At 47.1% G+C, this 23,291-nt stretch overlaps 1 protein-coding gene across 2 annotated transcripts in view; it reads right to left on the reverse strand.

Moving 5' to 3' along the window:
- Nucleotides 1-12,486: 12,486 nt before the first annotated feature.
- The window catches only part of SECISBP2L (SECIS binding protein 2 like), a 69,322-nt gene continuing 58,517 nt past the window's right edge, over nt 12,487-23,291 (reverse strand). For both annotated transcript variants that reach the window (XM_055130499.1, XM_055130498.1), the window contains 2 exons: nt 22,879-23,098; nt 12,487-16,702 (listed from right to left, as the gene is read on the reverse strand). In XM_055130499.1, the coding sequence (XP_054986474.1) occupies nt 16,020-16,702; nt 22,879-23,098 (903 nt within the window). In that variant the 3' untranslated portion in view covers nt 12,487-16,019. The remainder of the gene's footprint in view (nt 16,703-22,878; nt 23,099-23,291) is intronic.

Here is a 23,291-nt window from a genome sequence, read left to right on the forward strand (position 1 = left end):
CCAATATAAACATATATTTTGTTTTAGTTGGGTCTTTTTTGTTATTGTTTTTGATGCCTTTGGGCAGTGCTCAGGGGACCATGCAGTATCAGGGATGGGACCCGGTCCTCTTGCATGCAGAGCTCACACTCCAGTGCTCTGAGCTGACATGAAAGGTTTTAAGAGACAGCCTGCCGTGGCTGGACTTCTTGCATACAACAAGCCGGTTGAAGGAACAGCTAGGGGGCTGGAGAGATAGCACAGCGGATAGGGCCTTTGCCTTGTAAACGGGTTCGATTCCCAGCATCCCACTTCCTCGGTGGTCCCTCGAGCACCACCAGGAGTAATTTCTGAGTGCAGAACCAGCAGTAACCCCTGAGCACTGCCGGGTGTGACCCAAAAAAAGAAAAAAAATGGCTAGAATAATCAGGCCCTGCTAGGACTTCTTCAAGGAGCAGAGGAGGGGGCAGGAGCAAGAGTGGCTGCGCAGTGTGTAGAGCAAATCTGGCGAGGGCCTGGGTGGAGGAAGGGTGTGCAGGAGAAAGTGGGGAGGTGGACACAGAAGAAGACAGGAATAGCTCTGCGGGGTGGAGGTGGGCCAATTGCTCCTTTGGAACAGGTGTCATCAGGCTGTAGCTCACCGACCCCTCCTGCCGCCTCCATTTCTCTCAGACTTCCTGAAGCGCTCCACTGGCTGCTGGGACAAGGCGGAGGATGAGTCTAACCGTCCCCAGAAAAGAATGGGAAAGCGTTATTAGAGCTCTATGAGGGAAGTTTTTTTTTCCTACCCGACAATATTTATAAAAAGCTCTTGACAGAGCTCAGTGTAGCATTTTAAGGATGGAGAAGTGAAAAGGTGACAGGGGAGTCATGGCACCCCTTCTTTGCCCCTCTGAGACAAGTGTTTCCCGTGATCTCCTGCACGGCCACATGGATCAGTATCTCACCAGTTCTCTGGTGATCGTGGTTGGCCCTAACTGGCTTTCCTGGAACCAGGACAAGTTAGAAACTGCTCGGGAAAGATCCTCCTATTATTTGTAAATGAGATAAAGTTCCGAATATGCTCTGTGAAGAGTTAGGCGTTCGTTGCTGTTAAAGAAGATGGATTACTTAGAGGGTCAGCTGCAAAACGAAATCAACCAACCAACCAAATGAAAAAACACACAAAATCTGAGAGCAGTAACTTAATTTCCAATAAGTTGTCATGAAAGGATATTGGCACTTTGCAGGGAGAACTGTACCCCCTGCCCACACACACACGCAAATACATAACCCATTTGCACCCTTGTAGACCCATGTCAACTCAGTTTTTAAAAATTAATTAAAATGTCCTTGAAGAAGTTCAGGGCTAGTGTCAGCTATTGATAGTTTCTATAGAGTAGATCTTTTTCAGAGACCAAAACTGCTGAGGAAGCGCCAGCCATTGCTTCTGCATCCCAGGCAGAAAATGAATCAAAGGGTCAAAAAGGACTGACTTGCCCAGGCTCTTGAAAGGAACAGCCTAAAAGCATGATAGAGTTTTCACTTACATAACACTAGCCAGAACTCAGTCACATGGCTGCACCTAGCTGTAAAAGAAAATGGAACCTTCTCCCTCGAGAAACAAAGCAGCTTTTGTCTGGGTTTATGACAGCTACATAGACACACACACACACACACACACACACACACACACACAATTAGTGGTTTTTTTTAACTGGGGAAGAAGAGAATAAATACTACTGTAAACAATCATCATCTCTGTCATGGTATATATTTGGAATCCCTTCCACCTAAGACAAATTGAAGGGAGCGCAGGATAAAAATGTCCTTGGTCAATGTGGCCCAGTTTTGTGCCTTTTTTTTTTTCTGCACACACACAAAGCTTTGAAACGCCCCAAGCAGACTCAGGTGCTGTCAGAATAGCGGCTGGGATCTGCAGGGATACTGGCTGGGGTGCAGTATTTAGGGCTCCACAAGCTGGCCAGGGACTCCCAGGGCCGGCCGGCAGTGGTGGCGAAAGGAAGTCTATCTAGGCCACCGCAGATGGCAGGCCGAGAGGGAAATGGGGGTCAGGGAGAGCTCTCCAAAGGCAGTGTGAGTGGGTGTGGGACAGGTGGTCAGCACGGTTACCGGGGCATCTGACTCAGAAACCAGGTTCCTGTCCTAATTGTAGGCTGGCATAAGAAAGAGGCCAAGAGAGAGGGGTGGGGGGGGGGGGCTGCACGAGGGAGACTCTGGCCCCCACAAGTTGGCTCATGCAAACATCACTCCTGATCCTCTTTCCCTGGACCACCTTCACTAGACAAAGCTACATGCTCCCTTTGTGCGGGCAGACTGTCACTGGGGTAGGGGCTGGGGGCTGAGGGGCATGCCTCCCAGTTCTGGAGTCTCCAATGTTCTGACAGTCATTCAAAGGGAGAGATGTTGGGAAGATGCTTTCCTGATGGAGGAGGTAGATGAAGGTGGAGGTAGCCCACCTCCCCACCCCTCCCAACCTCTACCCTCCCCCGCCCCTGCCCACTCAACTCCCTTCCCCAGTCTCGACTGTCACTGAATCCCTGAAGCAAGGCCAGTAACCACCTCTAGAAATAGCATTACATGAGAAAAAAGAAACCTTCTTCCGTGTAAGCCTTGCAAGTATCCCTCAGCTATCTTGCTTACCTTCAACTTATGGATGCAAAGACATCTACTGAGTACAAATAGGGTGAGAAGACCTGCAGTAGAGGGGCAGGAGAAACAATGCAAGGGGTAAGGTCCTTGCCTTACATGTGGGTGACCGCCATCCAATCCCTGGCACCATATATGATTGCCTGAGAAGCCCAGGAGTCATGGTTGAGCACAGGACCAGAAGTAGCACCACCAGGTATAGTCCACCCTCCTCTCATACCCCAGAAAATAGGAGTACAAGACAAACTAGGCTTCTGCACAGTCATGAAAAGATGCTCTGGAGTCTGGTAAGAGAAAGTCCAAATGCAGTTCAGACCAGCCTGGGTTCCAGTGTGAGACAGGAGAGGGAGACAGATAGCCCTGCCCTTCTACTGAAGAGGAAACAAAAGAAACCGTGCAAATGTGGAAAACATAAAAGAGCTTGAGGTGGGAAGACTAAGTGGACCCAGTCCAGTCACATTCATCCTTCCAAGCAAAAAATGTTCCAGCTGTAGTAGAAGCAGAGAGACTTGGAACAGAAACAGGAGATTTGAAGCAGGACTAGGAATTAACCTGCTCTGAAAGGGGCAAGTCAGGGGTTAGATCGATAGTACAGAAAGTAGGCCATTTGCCTTGCATGTGGCCAACTCGGATTCAATCCCTGGCATCCCATATGGTCCCCCCAAGCACTGCTAGGAGTAATTCCTGAGTGCAGAGCCAGGAGTAAGCCCTGAGCATAGCCAGGTGTGACCCAAAAAGCAAAAAAAAAAAAGAAGAGAAGAGGAAAGAAAGAAAGAAAGAAAGAAAAGAAAGAAAGAAAGAAAGAAAGAAAGAAAGAAAGAAAGAAAGAAAGAAAGAAGGAAGGAAGGAAGGAAGGAAGGAAGGAAGGAAGGAAGGAAGGAAGGAAGGAAGGAAGGAAGGAAGGAAGGAAGGAAGGAAGGAAGAAAAAGAAAAGAGGCAAGTCAACAAAGTTGCACAGGGGTCCTCAGCTGACAGTCAACAACAAAACAACAAAACAGAGATCTCAGAGTCACAAGAGCAAAATGGAATAATTACAACCCAAACTGGAAAGGGGGGCAGAACCAAAACAAAAGCTCAACAAATCCTTCTCTGGAGCCTGGAGAGAGGAATGTAGACTTGCCAACACTTCAATCTCAACCTAGGGAGATGTGCCAGACTGCTCGTCCAATGGTCAGAGCGTAAGAATCAAACTTGAGCACCACTGAGCCTGGCTCCCAAACCAAAACATCATTATCAACATGCACAAAAGCATGCTAATTGAGAGTCTGTAATAGGTATTATGATATCCATTGTGGGGTCATAGAGAGAGTACAGTGGTAAGGAGCTTGCGCCCTGCATGCCGCTGACCTGGTTTGACTCTGGCAACACATAGGGGTCCCCTGAGCACTTCCAGGGATCACTCCAGTGCACAGAGCAGGGAATAGCTCTTGAGCAACTGCCAAGTTTCCAGTGAGCAACCCCCCTACCCCCACCCTAAAAATGGATTGTGGGGCCAGGACATTGCTCAAAAGGCTGGAGCCTCAGTGCCGAGGCTGTGACTTCAATCCCCAGCAGCCCCTGGCCCTCCAGCAAGACAGACAGTGGTGTGAGAGCACCAAGAGGGGGTGTAGCACCCAACACTTTCGATGTGGACCCCAAACAAAACAAGTCAATATACAGTGTGTAAAATGCATATCCATTGTACCCTACATATCCACTGCTCCACTTTTACTGCGTGTTTGAAATGTTTTTGCGGTCAGATCTGAAGGAGAACCGGGAGGGATGGGATTTTTGTTATGCAATTGCTTTGCATGCGGTGGCCCCTGGTTCGATTCCCGGCACCCCTGCCCTGAGCCCCGCAGGATCCCTGAACGCGGAGCTGGGAGTAAGCTCTGAGCACAGCCATGTGGCCCAACCACTCCCCGCCCCAAACAAACCTCCCCCTCCAAAAAAAAAAAAAAATTAAAAAAAATATATATATTTGCAAGAGGAAAAAATGTAAATAACTTCCTACGCATTCCTAATGATCTTAGAGCACGTTTCTAGAAGTAGCTTTGCGGGGCTCCAGAAGGATGCGCCCCGCCCCCCGCGGAGCCACGCACTGGAGAATGGATTTTTCGGGCCCGACCGGACGGCGGGGGCTGGGGCAGGCGGGCCCCGAGCCCTGAAGCCCCCGGGTGGGCGCGGTGGGAGCGGCAACCCCGGATCGGGCGCGCTCGGGGTTCGCTTTCGCACGGCCCCGCTGCAAAGGGCCCCCGCGCCGCGCCGCGCCAGGCTGCCAGGCGCGCAGCATCAAAGCTGCAGGCGCCCGGGGAAGAAAAGGGCCAGTGTTGGCGAGCGCAGCTCCCAAGCCCTGCTCGGGGGGCGCAGCGCTGGCGGGGGAGGGGGCAGGGCGCTGAAACCGCGCCGCAACAGAGTGGGCAGTCAGGCCGCGGGGGCCCCGCCGGCACAAAAGGGCCTCAGTGCCCGAGACGCGCAGCCCCGGGGGCCCGGGGGCGGCATAAAGGGCGGCTGTGTCCCCGCGGCCCTCAACGTCACCTTTGTCTTCGCAGGCCAAGTCAAAGGGAGGTTACCGAAGAAGCCTGCAGGCGCTCCGCCCGCGCCAGGGGTCTGGTCCACAGACACGGCCAAGTTCTTCTCCTCCCCAAGATGCTGGGAATCCAGATGAAAATAGAAACGTGCTCGTTCGCCCGCTGGCTGGGACAGTGGGCAGCGCTGATGCCTCCAGCCGCGTCCTCTGGCCGGGGCCAGCGAGTGGGGCGAGGGGGTGGTGGTACGTGCAGGGTCCTAGGAGGGGCGCTGGGAGGGGTCCCCCGGGAAAATGGGTTCCAGAGCAGTAAGAATTCACTCTGGGCGGGGGGAGCAGTGGTGGGGCAGGGGCGGAAAGGAAATGAGAGGAGGCGGGTATCAATCTATCCGCCCCTAAATACGGCCCTACTGCCTCTTCCCTAAAGAGACGAAGCTCGAAGCTCGAAGCTCGGGTCGTTCTGACCTCACGGCGGGCCGCAAGGACAAAGAGCAGCAGGAGAAAGTCGGTGTTGGAAGGTTCAAGGCAGCTTTACCCACAGCTGACCTCTGCGTAGTTCTTGGGCGATCAGAAGCCGGCAGGAGGTTGGCATCTGCCAGCAGGTGATGGGGGAAGCCGAAGCCACTGGCTGAATGACCTAATTCCAGTGGCTTACAGGAACAGCTGCAAGGAAGCAGATGCCCAAGTCCCACGCACTCATTTCTTCACATGAGTGACAGTCCGGCCTCCCCCAGCCCTAGCACTGAACCGTGGACCTGGTCGGTCTGAGAATCTCCAGGAGGGGGTCCCTGACCTCCTGAGCATTGCTTGGGGGAGAAAGGGCCACAAAAGTAAATAAATAAGGGCCAGAGAGAGAGTACAATGGGCAGAGCACATGTTTTGCAGGCAGGAAGCCTGAATTCAATGTCAGCATCACGTGGTCCTTTGAGCACGGAGCCAGGAGTAGCCCCAAATCCTTGCTGGATGTGGCCTCAAATTAACACCCACAGATAAAACCAAAAGTCCTGGGTAAACTGGAGGGCATGAGGTCAAGTGCAAGTCGTTGAGGCCCTCAAGGACATTGCATCAGAACTATTCAGGGAGGGCTGAAGAGACAGTGCAGCAGGCTTAACCTGCCTGGCACGTAGCCAAGCCTGCATCAATCCCCACCACCGCGAGGCTCAGGAGGATGTGCTGAAGTGTTAGAGATACCATCCTCTGCAATCCCACACGAGGACTCACCTTTGGGCAGGCAGGTCTGGTGGACAGTCTCCTCTCTGTTCCCACACACGTTTATATCCTAGTATACACAGCTGGTGTGAGCAGATGAGCCCTGGAAGCTGTGTGCTACGAAGCTGGCTTTGGCAAAGGTAAAGAAGCACAGAGGTAACTTGCTTTTCCCTGTTTACCGTTTTTCTTTCTTTCTTTCTTTCTTTCTTTCTTTCTTTCTTTCTTTCTTTCTTTCTTTCTTTCTTTCTTTCTTTCTTTCTTTCTTTCTTTCTTTCTTTCTCTTTCTTTCTCTCCTTTCTTTTTTTTTTTTTCTTATTGGATCACACCCGGCAATGCAAAGGGGTTACTCCTGGCTTTGCTCCACCAGGAATTACTCCTGGCGGTGCTCAGGGGACCATATGGGATCCTGGGGATCGAACCCTTTTCGGCCTTATGCAAGGCAAATGCCCTACTCACTGTTCTATCATTCCAGCCCTCTTCTTTTCTTTTTTAGTTTTTGCTCTATCTTTGGAATTTTGTGCCACATGTAGATAAGTGCTTATTTTTAAAACTAGGATTTTTCATTTCTGCTGGACTGTTGTGTGTGTTGGGGGAGGAGGGAAAGAGTAGAGGGTAGGAGGTACTGGATACCAAAGACCCAGGTTCTCATCGCTTTTCTGTCCCTGGATAATGGTGGAGAAGGATCCATTTTCTTTTCTGCTTCCCCACTCATAAAAATCAGTGTAGGAATGCTTTCCCCTGGGGTGCAGGGAGACCAGCCCAGAACTACATCCCAGGGGAAACCAGGGTTCAGGGAGGTGCTTGCAGGGCTGGGGTCCCAGAAGATGCTCTCGCTGCCACCTTGAGAGAGAGAGAGAGAGAGAGAGAGAGCGCTGGCCTGTCCAGGACAGAAAGAGGTTTCAGTCCTCACTGGACTTCTGGGCTGGGTCTGCAGGAAGCCCCAGAATCAAATCTTCCTGCCAAGCCTTTAGGCTTCCTCCACCGTCACAAACCTGAAGGAGGGATTCGCTCAGCTGTTTGGTTCTCAGTAGCAGGCAGAGGCACAGGGCGGGGGTCCTGTCCGGTGGGCGGAGCTAAACAGTAACCTGCGAGGAACTTTGCTCTCCTTGATGCTGGCTGCTGTTCTGGGGCTGGTTTCTGCTTGGTTAGAGGAAGATCCCAGCATGAGTAGCCCTTAAGTCTGGTCTCGAGAGCTCTATAACGCCCCCCACACACACACCCCGAAAGCACAGTTATAGCTTACCTAGAGCTAGTCAAATCGGGGGCAAGGGAGAGAGCCCAATTGGAAGAGCACATGTTGGGCCTGTGGGAGGTCCTGAGTTTGACCCCCAATTCTCATCGCAAGCACCACCCAGTGTGATCCAGACATTTGAGCCCTGGATTCTTAGGCTGACAATCATAAAAAAGTGGTCCGGGGAGCCTCCTGAGACTTGTGGAGGGTTGCTCCTCCCTGAGAAAAAAGAATAAGAGGTAGAACTGGGGTTGGGGCTGTGGGTTCAAGGTTCTGAGGAGCAGAATGGAAAAGCACGAAGACTGGAAGAGCTGGGTTCCCTGCCATGCCTCCCTAAACGGATGAGACTTGGGGTAGTGCCGGCCTGCGCCTGGGGCCTGCTGCTCAGCTGTCGGGGAGGGCACCGGGTGCAGTTACCGCTGAGTTTCTCTCCACACCAGAGACGTTCCATCTGGGGAATGACCTGGGCTGTGCCACCCGGCCTCACCCACACCATTCATTAGTACGTGTTAGTTGGGGGGCCAGAACACGGTGGCCCTAGGTGGTCTCCTGGTGAATTACACACTTTTCTCCTAGAGAGCAGGAGAACTCAGCGCAGCAGACCCGGTGCAGTGACGCAGCAGCATCTCTGCGCAGGGCTTGTGTGCAGTTCCAGCTTCAATTACAGTCCATGTCATGGCTGCTGGGGAAACTGTCCTGAGTTCCCAACTGAGAGGCTCCTAACTCTCAGCAAACACCTGTGTGTGAGCTTTCCGAATCCAGGGGCCTGGGGGCACCTCACTCAGCCAGGGCACCACAAGCAGCGACAGGAATTCACTCAAAATACACTCAAATGGCCTCACACGGCAACTTAATCTGTCTTTATCTTGAACGGCAAGGGGACTCACGCCTCCTTGATGCGTCTGGATTTTAAAAGGAAGCCCCACTCCTGGGAACCCTTCCTGGGTGGGCAAAACAGGCTGCGATAACTAAATTAACAATGGCTTTTGTGTTCCATTCTCCTCTCCGGACCAGCTGCTCAGGCCTCCCCAAGCCCTTGATGTCCCACAACCTGCAAAAAGCCTGTCTGTGTGGAGCTGGGGGCCGGGGGTGGATGCCCCTGACAGTGTTAGGAGACACAATCTTAATCTTGTTAAGCCCGCATCAGTTGTGTGGTTGGGCCAGAAGCACTCAGGGGCAGGGCCTTCTGCTAGCCCACAACTCGTGCTTTTTCTGGAATATTCACCAGCAGCCTGGCCAGAGGGGCCTCCCCGTCCTTTTGCTCCTCACATGCCCGCCCATGTGACGGGAGACAGTGGGAGATGTGGGCTGCGGCATTGGCATGTGAGCTGACCGTACCTCCTCCAGGAAGTGGGGGAGGGGGAGAGGCCTGCTTTCTCCAGGAAAATCTGATGTGTCCGCGTCCACCCTGGAACATCGGAAACAGTCTCTCAGCCTGTGCCATCCAATTGATGGCTGAAGACACAGCCTCCTTCTTGGGTCTCAAGCCTGTGTGCATAATAAATGTGTGTGTGTGCGTGTGTGTGTGTGTGTGTGTGTGTGTGTGAGAGAGAGAGAGAGAGAGAGAGAGAGAGAGAGAGAGAGAGAGAGAGAGAGAGAGAGATTGGTGGAGGGGGGTTAACCGGGAAAACCGGGTTTGATTCTTCCGCCCCTCTTGGAGAGCCCGGCAAGCTACCGAGAGTATCTCGCCCGCATGGCAGAGCCTGGCAAGCTACCCGTGGCATACTGGATATGCCAAAAACAGTAACAAGTCTCACAACGGAGACGTGACTGATGCCTACTCAAGCAAATCGATGAGCAATGGGATGACAGTGACAGTGACAGACTTTTAAAAAAGGCTTTGTGTTCAGGAGAACTAGAGACCATGAGGCATCCTCCCAATCTGGAAAAGGCTGCCTGACACACCATAATTCTTTTCCTCACGGACAGTCAAGAAGCATTAGAATACAGAGTACTAAAACATCTGACATTAAGAAAATTTGTGCAATAGAGAGTTTGCTTATTTGTGTGACCACCCAGGCGTTCGTTGGTGGCATTGGTCTTAAAACGCAGGCCCCCATAGCCTACTGAGCATGTGTTTCTTAGTTCCAAACCTGGAGATCTCCAGGAGTTAAAGAGTACAGGGGTTAAGGGTGTTTGCCTCACACATGGTTGACCCTGGTTCAGTCCCTAGCACCACACAGTCCCCTGAGCATCACCAGGAGTAACTGATTCCCTCAGTGTGGAGCTAAAAATAGCCAATGACCACTGTTGGGTTGGGCCCCAAATCCCACCACCACCAAAAAAAAAAAAAAATTAAAATTTCAAGGAGAAATAACTTAACCCAGCCTGAAATAACTACTAAGAGTTCTTAGACTGGGGCGCTAGAGGCAGTACACGGCTTGAGGTATTTACTTTGCACATGGCTGACCCAGTTCAGTCGCCAGCAGCACCTGGTCTGTTGTGACCCCAGAGCAGAGTGGGGAGCAGGCCCCAAGAACTGCTGGGTGTATCTTACACCTGTATTCCTTCCCACCCCAAAAGTACCCAAACCAGCCAGTGATTTCAGGGTCTTACTGCTCTTATTGCAAGTAAGAGATGGGAATCCCCTGGTGGAGCTAGTAGGAAGAGGAAGAGGAAAAACACCAACAATGAAGTAAGGGTCAGCCCAGCCAAACAAAAAAGATGTCAGGTCATCGTCTCATACGGATTTCCTTTCAAAGTTGGGTGTGTTTTGAGAGCCACATCTGACTGGGCTCGGGCTGGGGCCGGTACCGGCTCCGGCTCATGCTCCGCCGAGATCCAAACCGGGTGGCCATGCGTTTGCACGGCCGCTTTGCTGCTGAACGACCAAGATCCAGAGCCAGCTAGATTACTTCTGAATCCAGCAAGTGCTCGCAGCCATGTCCCCAGAATGTGAACTAAGCTTTTGCTTTATGCTGCCCCAGGAAGGGAAATGATGAAATTTCCCACTTAAATCTCCATGTACTTAATTAGTAAAGCACAGAAATCCTACCTCTTACCTCTTCATTCTCATTAGTGGAGAACTAATTATCAAATGTTTCCTTGTCAGTAAAGAGAAAATGAAGTGAAATTCATCAGTTATACAGTTGGGGATGGGGGGCAGGGGAGGGGGATGCATACTGGGGTTTTTGGTGGTGGAATATGGGCACTGGTGAATGGATGGGTGTTTCAATATTGTATAACTGAGACATAAACCTGAGAACTTTGTAACTTTCCACATGGTGATTCAATAAAAATTTTTTTAAAAATGAAGATACAAAAACTGCATATTATATAATTCCCTTTATATTAAATGACCAGAATAATCAAATTTATGAAAGCATAAAATGGATTGGGGACTCTTGGGGCAGGGTGTGTGAGAATTAACTGCTAATAAATTGGGCTTTCTGTTGGGGCAAATAAAATTGTTTTAAAATTAAAAAAAAAGTTTCCTTGTCAATAGGGCCGTATTTTGGGGGGATAAACTTCAAGAACAGTGAGTTGTGTTGAAACCCCAACAACAATAGTGAGTTTTTGGGTTGAAATATGGAATGTAATCAAGGTAAAGAGAAAATGAAGTGAATTTTATCAGTTATGCAGGTGGGGGTGGGGGGTGGGAGGTGTACTGGTTTTTATTTCTTTTTTTTTTGGTGGTGGAATATGGGCACTGGTGAAGGGACGGGTGTTTGAGCATTGTATAACTGAGATGTAAGCCTGAAAACTTTGTAACTTTCCACATGGTTATTCAATAAAATAAATTAAAAAAAAAAAAAGACCTACTCTGGCCTGAGTTCATGGATAGCTCCTAGCAAGGTGGGAGGGGTGGGGAGAGAAAACCTGAGTCAGCCACACGCAAGCTTACCCACTGTACTATCACTCCATCCCTAAATGCTTTCTTTGGTTTGTTTTTTAAATTATACACTTTGTCTGAAATGCCTCGGGACTGGGTAGTTCAAGAGGTAGACAAGATGCCCAGCCCGTGCAAGGCCCAAAGTTTGATTCCCAACATTGCACACATGCCCCCCTGTTCCCGGCATCACTGCTAGAGGCACTCATGTCCCCCTCACTGGTATGGCACTTGCAGTCTTCAGCACTGCCTGCCGTGGCACCAGACCCCAAGCTCCTCTGGGTCTGACCCCTATAGCAAGTTAAAATTCATGAGCAGTTTTGTCATCTTGATTTTTGCTCCGATTTCAAGGAAACTCACAGTAACACAAAACAAACCGCATTATAGTATTTAGAAGCAACTGTTCTTTAAATGTTGAATTAGAAGAGTTTATTTCAGGGATCATTGAAGAGGTCCACTAACTGGCCAGAAGGAAGCTGGTTATGGGGCAGGTCCAGAGCTTTTCGTATTAAATTGTATTCCAGGTACCTCTTTAGCAGTTTGCTATCACAAGTAGCAGGGAGAATCTTTATCTCTGGTGCAGTGTAGGGCCTGGGATTGAACTCGGGGCCTTGCCTATGTAAGACAAGTGCTCTACTGCTGAACTACATCCATGGCCCATTGAGGAGACACCTTTGAAGAAGGCCCTCTTGGGCTGACTGGGGCACAATCATGCCCAATTTCGGAGTAGCCCATATATGCTAGCCAGTTCCCAGGGCTCTGCCCAGATAGCCTATTTTCACAGACAACACCAACAATCGATTTATGGGAGAGGAAGGAGAGGACCAAACTAAAGTGTTTGGGGCCAGGGGACCTTATGGGGTGCCAGAGAGTGAGCCAGGGTCAGCCAAGAGCTCTGCCCACTGTACTCTCTAGCTCCCAAAGTGGACATTTTTATTACTGTTTCATTTTTATTACTATTTCACCATTTTCTTGGGCAAACACAGGTGAAAACACTACGCAATACCACAAGCCAGGCTTTTCCTTACTCAAGCCTCGATACTGTGCAAAAATTATGCATCTATTTTGGAATAAAAGACGGAGTCATAGCTAATTAGTTTATTAGTTAAGAATTATTTCCACTATTATTTACATAGTGCAATAACTGTTATTACCCCTAAAATGTGATATAACAATCCTTCATACAGCAAAAGAACAAAATGAAAATCCCTTCATGTTGCAATTCATATTCATTTTGCTAATTCTTTATTAGATCATTAAAATTAAGACATTAAATTATAAATCCATGTGATATATTTAGAAATTAAATTACAAAATAATACAAATACTTTTAAGGTGTGATGTGCCAACGGTTTTAAGTCTGTGTCATTAATTAAGATTCATATTTCAGATTAGGCTAAGAGTTTGGTTGATTCCGTGACTACATAAAGACTGGAAGGAATAAGGAAAGAGGAAGTTGTAAATAAATTATTTCACAGAAAAATTTTAAATTCAAATTAAAAACAAACTTTTTAAGTAAGTTAATGTTCTAAACTGCTGGCACAATGTACAGAAAATATTCAAATGACAGGAGTAAGCAAAGAGTGGCTTTACAAATAGTAATACTTCTTTATATATATATTAAAGTAACAATGTATTAAGTTTTTAAGTTTTGTGTTAAAGAGCTGAAAAATGAGACTGTTCACTACTCATTTGCACATTACAATTTCCACACCCCACCACCCCCAGCTTATTAAGAAATCAGACAAGTACATTATTTGGATATTAATTTCTCAATATTTAAACTATGTCCATTCCTTTTGACTAACTCTTTTCCAAATACTAGAAGCATATAAAATACCATCTCTGCAAAAATGACGTCCAGTGAAAGCCTTTAAAAACTTTTCAATGTATAACAGATTACTTTTCCCAGGTTTAGTCAAAAGAAATATATTACATCATTTACAAACATATTTAAACCAAAATTAAGCTATTATGAACACTTGTCTTGTGCGTGAAGTAATCTCCACAGCAAACAAACCAAAACTGCTGAAGCAGAAATCTAGTTTGGAGAGTACGATTCATACTGTAATTCATATGCTGATGTACTGAAATAGAAATCTAATTATTAGTTATTGCCAGTAAAACCTTTACACACTAAGAAAAAAATCACTCCGGCCTGTATTTCTTGATGATGATGATCCCCTCCTGTGATACCTCTGTGTAGGTCTCTAAAGAGACACTCATGCCCTCTTCCGAAATAAACCACTTTCTAATTGTCACAACTCCTACATATAATACACACAAAGCCCCGAATGTACCCAACAGAAACAAATTAGAAAGACATTATTAATACTTATTCAAGCCTATTTTCAACATAGTAGCATTTCCTTGAATAAATTTTGGGTCATCCTCTAAAGGTGACCTGTCTTGTATACAAAAGATTGTGTGGTCCCTTGACGTTGCTGGCATAATGCACTCCAAGTTCAAGTGCATTAAGAGTACACATAGCTGAACACTTGTAAAGTCCAGAGCAAAAAAAAAAAAAAAAGACTGGTGTTCTGGAGATTTTCTCAACTTTTTCTATACAAATGTCAAAAAACCTATAATGACACAAGTCTCGTTCTGAAAAAGATATAAAATACAAGAGACCTTTGAAAAGCCGTTACCTCAAGATCAAGAGTTCTGTGAATTACTGACAGCAAGCAAAGGACATATACACCAAAAAAGTATGAAAGGTTTTCTGAAATTTACTCTTTAGATTGTCAGTAGTTCAAAACCTCTATCATTTCTTTTAACCAACTAACATTTCCAAATGTGTCAACATTTCAAATCTGCCACATCTCACTCCATGATTACTCTTCCAGGGGCTTCATTCCTTGCCGCTGCGTTTCTTTCAGATCTAGGTACTTAGGTACTCAAGTTGGTACTGGGGACCAGCTTACACAGGAAAGTAACAGTAGTACCCCTTTCAGTAAAATGACCAAGTTGAAAGACATTTTCTATAGAGCAATGCTTCTAAATTTTAAAAATTCACAAACACTAAATTATCAACTAAGAATCCACTTCAGGAATAAAACGCCAGCTTTATAGAACCTATAACTACTTCAGTAGTCCAAATGAGTTCAGTAAAGGATCTGCCCAATTATTCTCTCTGGCTGCTGAGAGGCAAAACCCTGGCCTTTACAAAAAAGCCGGGCAGAGAAACAGTTCTTTCCTTCCTTGGTTGGTTTTGTGCCTACTTATGTGAGCTAGATTAAGCATCAAGCATGCATGAGTGTACGTGCGTGTATGTGTGTATGGGTGCATGTGCCTGGCTGTGCTCAGATGGACGATAGGTCACAGGAGACTGGAGGGAGCACAGAAAAATAATGCATGATTCTCCCACTAACAATCACACCTTGTAGAGGCCACCATTGGTGGTGACTGATTAGCAAATAAAATGTAGTTAATTTAACTTCTCCCGAACAAGTATACGCATTCCTAGAAAAGGGCAGAGATAAGTACCTGCGTACACTCAAAATCATCTAATAGTTTCAGCACAATTAGAACGACTTTCTCTTTTCTTTGAAACTTGCTTTTCCCAATCTTGCTTATGGGGATACATATTATAAAGTGTATAAAGTTCCTTTCCTTGACCTCCTATTAATCACTATAGCTGATGTTCTGGAGAAGGTGTTCAAGGCTAAGGCAAAAAACTCAGATGCATTTAAGACAGTGAATGGAGTCTCCTCAGGACAGGTCTGGGCAGCCAAACCAACGCACAGCTCAAATGAAGGGGGGTCCCAAATCAGAAGCATGCCTGAGACCACCACAGGTCAGACCATTTCCAGACGGCTTGCTCGTAAGTGCTGCAGTCATACAAGTGGCCAGCCGGTCACCTGTCAAAATGTGTCACCTGATGTGACCAAGCCTATGTGCAAGTGTACTTGGGGCAAGTCAGAGCAACCATGAGACAGCACCTAAATGGTCCCACCATGAGCGACTTATGGATCAGCAATGTGTCGCTCACTGGCCACGATCAGCTGCCATCAGGCACGCGGGTACTCCGCTGGCCTCAATTCTGGAGGCTGTGCTTCAGCAAAGCCCAACTCTGACGCATCTTAAGGGCCAGTGGCTTCTTAACCAACATCTGGGATTCAAATGAAAGCTGCACCAATTGGGAACACACTCTGTGGATTTAGCCTCGGCCTATAATTTATTTTCTAACTCTACCTCCAGTTCTTTTTTTAAAGAAGCCCCGGACATCATTCTGGCCAGACAAATTACAAGTAAGGGAAGCAGAGTCTTGAAGCAAACACTGGAAACCGCTCCTTTCTTTAGAACTTTAACTTTTACCTTGCAAAATGTCTCTACATAGGCATTTGAAATTAAAAAGTGTGCCAGGCACATTTCTTCTTCAGTCATTATTTTCCTTTACAAAATAAGCTCAAACAACTCTGAATTTTCTATACAGTTCTTAAAAAGACACATAGATGCTAACTAAAAGCTAAGCCATAGATCATAACAAGGAAAAGACAGTTACAAAAATATCTCTGTCAGGAATTAAATACATATATTAAATACTGGACAGTGCAAATGTCGAGATGAAGCACAGATTCTAGCAGAGTGGGCGAGACAGCGGGGGCGTCCCGGAGTCACACGCTGGGGGGCAGACAACTGGCATCAGGGCGCTCCTTGCTGGGCGAGCTGCAGGGGCTGGGCTTGGGCGGCTCCTGGCTGGCCGGGGGGTCAGCAGTCCAGGCCTCACTGTCCGCCCCGGGCTCTGGTGCCTCGGCTGCCTCTGCATCCTCCTCCCCACTGTGCTCTGCGTTGTCTTCTTCAGAACCGGTGAGAGCTTTTCCCAGCTGCAAGGTCTCCATCGTTCTCTGGGTCTCTGAGACCCAAGACTCAATTCTGCTATTGAGCTGAACCTCTTCAGATATGGGCTCGTGGGCATAGTCTTCCTCCTCCTCCTCCTCCTCGTCATCCTCTTCCTCCAGCATGCCGGGCACCAGAGTGCTGGTGGTGCTGGTGATGGAGGAATTCAGGAGGTCTCGGCAGCTGCCGTCCAGAGAGCCCGTCTCTGTGCTCTGCTGCGAGGCCCACTCCAGGTCATCGGGCTTCACGTCCTCCTTCTCGCCGGCCACTGGCTTCCCCGGGCCAGGAGCAGAGGCGGGACTGCCCGCGCCCACTGCTGACGGCGGCTTCCCCACGGCGGGCGAGTCAAGGGCGAGTTTACTGGGCTTTTCGGATGCGCTGTGCGTACAGGAAACCTCTTTCTCATTTTCTGATGTTTCCAGTCCATCTGAGGTTTCCACCATATTTCTCCAATTTGTTTCTGCAAATATCAAACAGATTTTTTCCCTTTAAACAAAACACTGCTTGGGAATCATGAAATGTTTAAAGAAAGAACAACAGGAATTTGATGGCTCACCAACTGACTGGAAAAGTCAGAGCTCAGTCTATTCTAATACTAGTTTAAATGGTAGAAAGGAAAATTACAAAAATGTGCTCTGGCAAGACATGTAAGAAGGCAAAAACAAGTGTATCAATGCCCCAGAATATGAAAGATCTTATACAGGAGTTGTACTCAAATACGTATATTCATACAAACATGTATAATTTATGTATTTATAAAAACCACAGGGCACAGAGCCAGAAACAGTTCTCATCTAACAGGTCTCTCATGCTCCCTCAGCAAATGACCTAAGCATCATCTTTTGGCCTACAAAGGAACTTCGTTTCCATTAGTAACAAAGAAGTCATCCATGCGTTCTTGACACTGGTTAAAAATTTTGTTTTATAATATATGTGGCCTGGCTTATCAGGTTTCTTTGCAGGGAAAAAAAAGCATTATTGTAATGATTTAATATCATTTTGGAGGTGCCAGGAATCCATTCTAGAGCCACAGACATGTGAGCCAAGCGCTCTGTCACTGAGCTACATCCTTTATCATTTCTAAATAGGAAGTGTTTCTTCCTAAGTACCGTCACAATATCTGCATTTTTTTATACACTGTCTTCCCCAATCTAGTGATCCACTGTTTTCATCTGTGGTGTCATAACCTGGATCACCATATCTCCAGATTCAGTGCACGGGTCAGTGCCAAGGTAGAGGACTCCTTCATCTGACTGCTGCATTTTTTTGTGAAACCAACAAGACAAGATCAAACAAAGCAACCATCCATTCACAGTCCTGACATCGACATGAGCTTCAAGCACGGGCTGCCATTTTGGACCATTTCTCATGGGTAAGGTCCATGCCACAGAAACTACTCAGGCAGTTTTGGCCCCACGCATCTTCAGTAATTAGCTTGAATTCTCTAACTGCAATTTCATCAGTCTGCACAGCAGTGAGACTCATTTCAAGAACATGATCCTGGAGGCCATGAGATGCAACTTGGGTTCCTTGGGTTCTCACAACTTAAGTGTTTTTCTAGGATTTCGTACACTGAACATTGTGGGACTTTCACGTCACACCAATCTTCCACAGATCAACCACTTTCTTCTTCCTTTTAAGGTAATTATTTTTGCCAAACGCCACAGTGCTACTCAGCTAAAAGCTCCAGAGAAAATAAAACTCATGAGAAAACTTAAGATACATGGGGCAGGCTAAAAGATGCTATTTTATGATACAATGGTGATAACCTGATTTGTTTCTTTTGGGGCCACACCTGGCAGTGCTCAAGAGTTTTATTCCGGGCCGTGCTCAGGACGTATTCCTGGCAAGTGCAGGGGGCCACACAGGATCCCAGAGGTCTGGTGCCTTACCCACTGTACTGTCTCGCCAGCCCCCTGAATTACTTTTTTCATTTGAAATCTATGTTGTAGGACATGAATATGGTCACTCTGGCTTTCCCCCCCCTCTCTTTTGGGTCACAGTTGGCCATGCTCAGAGGTTACTCCTGCACTGCACTCAGGAGTTACTCCTGGCGGCGCACAGGGTCAGCCGTATGCAAGGCAAATGCCACATCTGGCGTACTATCACTCCGGCCCCCACTCTGGCCTTTTTAAGGGACTCATTTGCTTCCTGGCCTTTGACTTTGAGCCTCTGTTTGCCCTGACTCTTCAGATGTGTCTCCTGTAGGCAGCAGAAAGTCATGTTCAATTTCTGACCCATCCCGCCCATCATTTGATTGGTGAGTTCAGGCCACTGATGCTGAGTTAGAAGACTGAGATGAAGACACTGACTGCCACCATTTTGTGGAGTTACTGTGTTTGTCAAGTTTGTCCTGTCTTTTCTTTCACAGCAGCTTCTTTAATGCCTCTAACAAAACAGGTTTCAAGGTCACAAACATCCTAAGCTTTTGCTTGTCCATAAAGCATTATTCCTTCAAATATGAATGACAGTCTAGCCAAATTAAGTATTCTTGGTGAGGGCTGATGTCACTGAGGCCCCCTCCCCACCCCACCCCTGGCCCAATCTCCCATGTTTCTCTTCTCATATCCCATGCTTCTCTTCTGGCCCACACTACTTTATTTGATAGCTCTGCTATGAATCTTATAGGCTTTCCTTCACTGCATTCTTTCTTTGACCTTGAGGGAGGGGGGAACGATACACCTGGTGGTGCTCAGGAATCGCCCCTGATGAAGGACTCTGAGGACAATATGGGATGCTGGGTTGGCTGCATGCAAGGCAAACGTCCTACCTACTACACTATCACTCCACCCCATGATCTTGCTGCTTTCAATAATCTGACTCTGGCTTTAGCCTGTTATTCTAATTACAATGTGTCTTGGGAGCATTTCTAGTAGGGTCTATTTTCACTGATTTTACCTTTCTCCCTTACCATATACTGAACTCATCACTCTAAGTTGTTCTTTCCATACAAGATTCATCTCCTACTGGGGCTGGAGCCATAGCACAGAGGGTAGGGCGTTTGTCTTGCATGCGGCCGACCCGGGTTCAAATCCCAGCATCCCGTGTGGTCCCCTGAGCGCCGCCAGGGGTGATTCCTGAGTGCATGAGCCAGGAGTGACCCCTGTGCATTGCTGGGTGTGACCCAAAAAGCAAAAAAATAAAAAAAAAAAAATTAAAAAAAAAAAAAAAAAAAAAAAGATTCATCTCCTACTTTACCTTTCACATTCTACTGATCCAGAAATAATCATGCTGAAATGTAAGTGCCTTTGGGAACCATTCCTAAGAGACGATTCACTAACTGGACCTCCCACATCACTTCTGAATATATATTTCACAAGTAATTTTTTAAAAATGCATTTGTTTCTTATTTGCTGGTTCACTTCACGCTCTGCTCTCTCCTCACTTTCAAGCTCATCTCTGCATTTCTACCCTTGGTGGCATATGCAGTACGTGCGGGGAGAGGAGGGATGGGAGGAAGATCTACTGAAAAAATTATGCACCAAAAAATCTTTAAAAAGGGCTACATTTTTTTAAAAATTATGTGCCAGATAAATAGCACAAAGGTTAAGGTGTTTGCTTCACCTGCAGTTGACCCCAGTTTTAAGGCCAAGTCCCGTATACGGTGCCCCCAGCACCACCAGGTGTGTTCCATGCGAACAGAACACTAAGCACAGTAGATCCTGAGCTCGGTCAGGTACGGGCCCAAAACCCACACCACCAAAAAAATTTTTAGATGCATAGTTGTACTTTATTTCAATGGTTGTTTTCCCATCTACAAAAGTACCAAAAGCATTCACTTGGGGTGTTGGGGAAAGTTCCACCTCTCCCCTGACAAGAGGAAAGAGGAAAATGTGATGGAGCAGGTCCCCTTCCCAGGTCAGCCGAGTTAAGCTGGAGAGAGACAAGACTGCACAATGAGATGGGGGCGATGGCAGCACCACCTGGTCCCCAAGCACCACCAGAGCTGCCTCCCCAGCCTGGCTTATGAAAGTTTAGCTCTGAATGAAACATTCCAGATGATTCAGACAAACTCTCCTCATTTTATTAGGGAGAAATAGAAAGACCAATGATTAATCAATTATGCATAAAGTCCCAAGGAAGTATGAAACAGAGTCCAATCTTGGAATACTGTAAATCCTGTGCTTGTTTGGAAACACTTCCTAAATCTTTGAAAGATTCTTTTTGTAACTTTTCTCTAATGCAAATGAAGATAACAGTTATTTACGCAAACCCTAGCTGTATGAATTTATCTTGCAGTCTGACTTTCAGATCTCACAGTTGAGGCAGAGAGATTGGATCTCATTCACAGAGCCGGCATTTTCTCTGGACAAACTAGCATGTCTATCTCTAAGTCAGGACTTACCCTCCAAATAGTTTCCTTAATGTGCCTATGGTTTTGGAGTTTTGTTAAAAAAAAAAAAAAAAGCCTTGTGTAAAAAGCATTCCAAACATCAACTACAATCACAGACAGAATACCAGGAATGGGAGTGTGAGAAGAAAACCGGAGTTCAGGTTTTGAACATGTGCAGTTTTAGGTGGTGCTCTACTGGACTGACTTCCGGAGAGCTTAAAAAGAGCAGCGAGATGAACAAGGAGTCAAGTTGAAGGGTGTAGCTTCTTTCTTTTAAAAGGAAGAGGGGGAAAAAGAGGATACAAACCAGAAACGATACCAACAAAGTGGAAAACATAATAATGTGAAGTTTTTCAAATGATAAAAACAGGGCCCAGGAGAGGGCTGAAAGGGCCGGAGTATATGATCTGCATCGGAAGGCCCAGGCTCAACCCTGGTACCACATGGTCCCCCAGCACCACATGAAGGACATGGAGCACTGACTCAGAATATCCCCCCAAGCATGCTCAGTGTGGCCCCTAAACGAAGCAAAAACAAACAGAAAAGAAACTAGAAAAACCAGTTATGTGAATTTGTAAGATAGAGCAAAAAAGATGGTTCTTTAAACATGATTATTTCTCTTTTCTTTTTGGTTTTGGGTCCACACCAGGCAGTGCTCAGGATCCCAGATGGTGGTGCTTGGGGGACATACCTGGTGCACCTGTGTGCAAGACAAGTGCCTCACCCCCTATGCTTTCTTTCCGTCACCGCCCATAACTGTTTCTTAATCTTGTTTGTTTTGTTCTAGGCTGGAGTACAGCGGTAGGGCATTTGTCTTGCACTCGGAAGACCCGGGTTCGATTCCTCCACCACTCTCGGAGAGCCTGGCAAGCTACCGAGAGGATCTCGCCCACACGACAGAGCCTGGCAAGCTACCCATGGTGTATTCGATATACCAAAAACAATAGCAAGTCTCACAATGGAGACATTACTGGTGCCCACTCGAGCAAATCAATGAGCAATGGGATGACAGTGACAGTGACAGTGAGAGTTTTATTCTGGGGTCATACCTGGTAATGCTGGGGGGCTGTAATGGCCCCTGGTGGTGCTCAGAGGACTGCACATGCTACTGAGGAACTGAACCTGGGTGTGGCTATGTTGGCCTAGGCAAAGCAAGTGCCCTACCTCTTGTACTATTTCTCCGGCACTTGAAACTATTTAAAACATTATGTTCTAAATTTTATAACAGCTAAAATAATCTACATAAATTTTTTAATTATTATATCTTTTTAATTACTATCAGACTTAATGCAAAAACAAATATCACAAGGGACTAGAGATGTGGCACTGTGACAGAGAGCAGGCCTTGTACATGCTGTGTCCCGGGTTTGAGAAACCCCCCACCCCACAGTTGCCACCAGGGGCCATGCCCTAACACCAAACCCTGTCAGTGGGGAAGCCCCAGCACCAATTAACAAGGACAATAAAAATGTTACAGGTCTAGGACTTTTATAAGCTTAGACCTCAGGTCTTTCACTTCCTTAGTAAATAAAAAGTTACTAATTGAGAGACCGTACAGGAGGTAAGACACTTTCCCTGCATGTGGTTGCTAAGGCGACCTAGGGCTCACTCCTGAACACAGAGCCAAGAATAGCCCCTGAGCATCACTGGAAGTGGCCCAGGACAGAAATAAAGAAGCACTCAAGGACTTAGTTATAGGTCACAAAGTAAGTGCATTTTATGTCTGAGACCCATTTTCTGGAGGGTCTGGGTGGGGCTGTGCCACACCAGGCTTTGCTCAGTGCTGACTCCCGGCTCTGTGCTCAGATTTTTTTTTTTTTTTCCGTGCTGGGGATCACACCCAGGTCTCATGAACGCAGTGAGCCTCTGAGCCACAGGTCTGGCCAAAAGTTGCTTGTTTTTAACATTTTGGATAATGTCATGAAGCCATTTGGCTTTAATAAACACTAGGATGCATGTATCTCAGGCAGAGTGAATCCCCTGGGATTACTTCCTTGCACCCCATAATTACAAGCCCATAACAACAACGTTTTAAAACTATGAATAAATTCTAAGGTCTCAGTAAGCCCCAGCTCCAAATAGCCTGACTGGTACTAAAGCTGTCGGTTGAGGGTGGGGGTGCCACAGTGCCTCATGAAATACTGAATGACACTCCTGATCCTTAATAACATATTTAATGGAATTTTCTAGACCAGTGTTTTGAGCGAAATCTGATTAAAGAAAAAAACACCAGGGTAACACGGAAAGTCACTTTCAAAATGATTTTCCAATCGGCTGTTCTAAATGGGTCTGCAAAGACTTACCATACTCCTTTTCGTTGACTTCAGAGATGGGCTCAGAAATCACGCTGCAGAAGGAAATGGCGCTGGCCGCAGAGGGGTTCCGAGAGTGCCCCATGTGGTGTGGCACCTTCTTCACGTTCTTCAAGGCTTCCTCGGCCTGCTCCTGCTCCATGGCTGCAACCATATCCTTGTACGCTCTCCTGGCCTCCTCAGTGAGTTCCACCAGCTTATTGAACAGGCTCTAGAAATACGGAGATCGTCATTAGGCCGCACTTTACTCTAGTTTTCAATTCCAATTCTTAGTAATTATCATCTCTAGTTTTAGAATCATGGGCTGGAGCAATAGCACAGCGATAGGGCGTTAGCCTTTCACACCGCTGACCTGTGTTCGATTCCTCCGCCCCTCTCGGAGAGCCCAGCAAGCTACCGAGAGT

This window comes from Sorex araneus, chromosome 3 (assembly GCF_027595985.1).
Source record: "Sorex araneus isolate mSorAra2 chromosome 3, mSorAra2.pri, whole genome shotgun sequence".
In the NCBI taxonomy this organism is placed as follows: domain Eukaryota; kingdom Metazoa; phylum Chordata; class Mammalia; order Eulipotyphla; family Soricidae; genus Sorex; species Sorex araneus.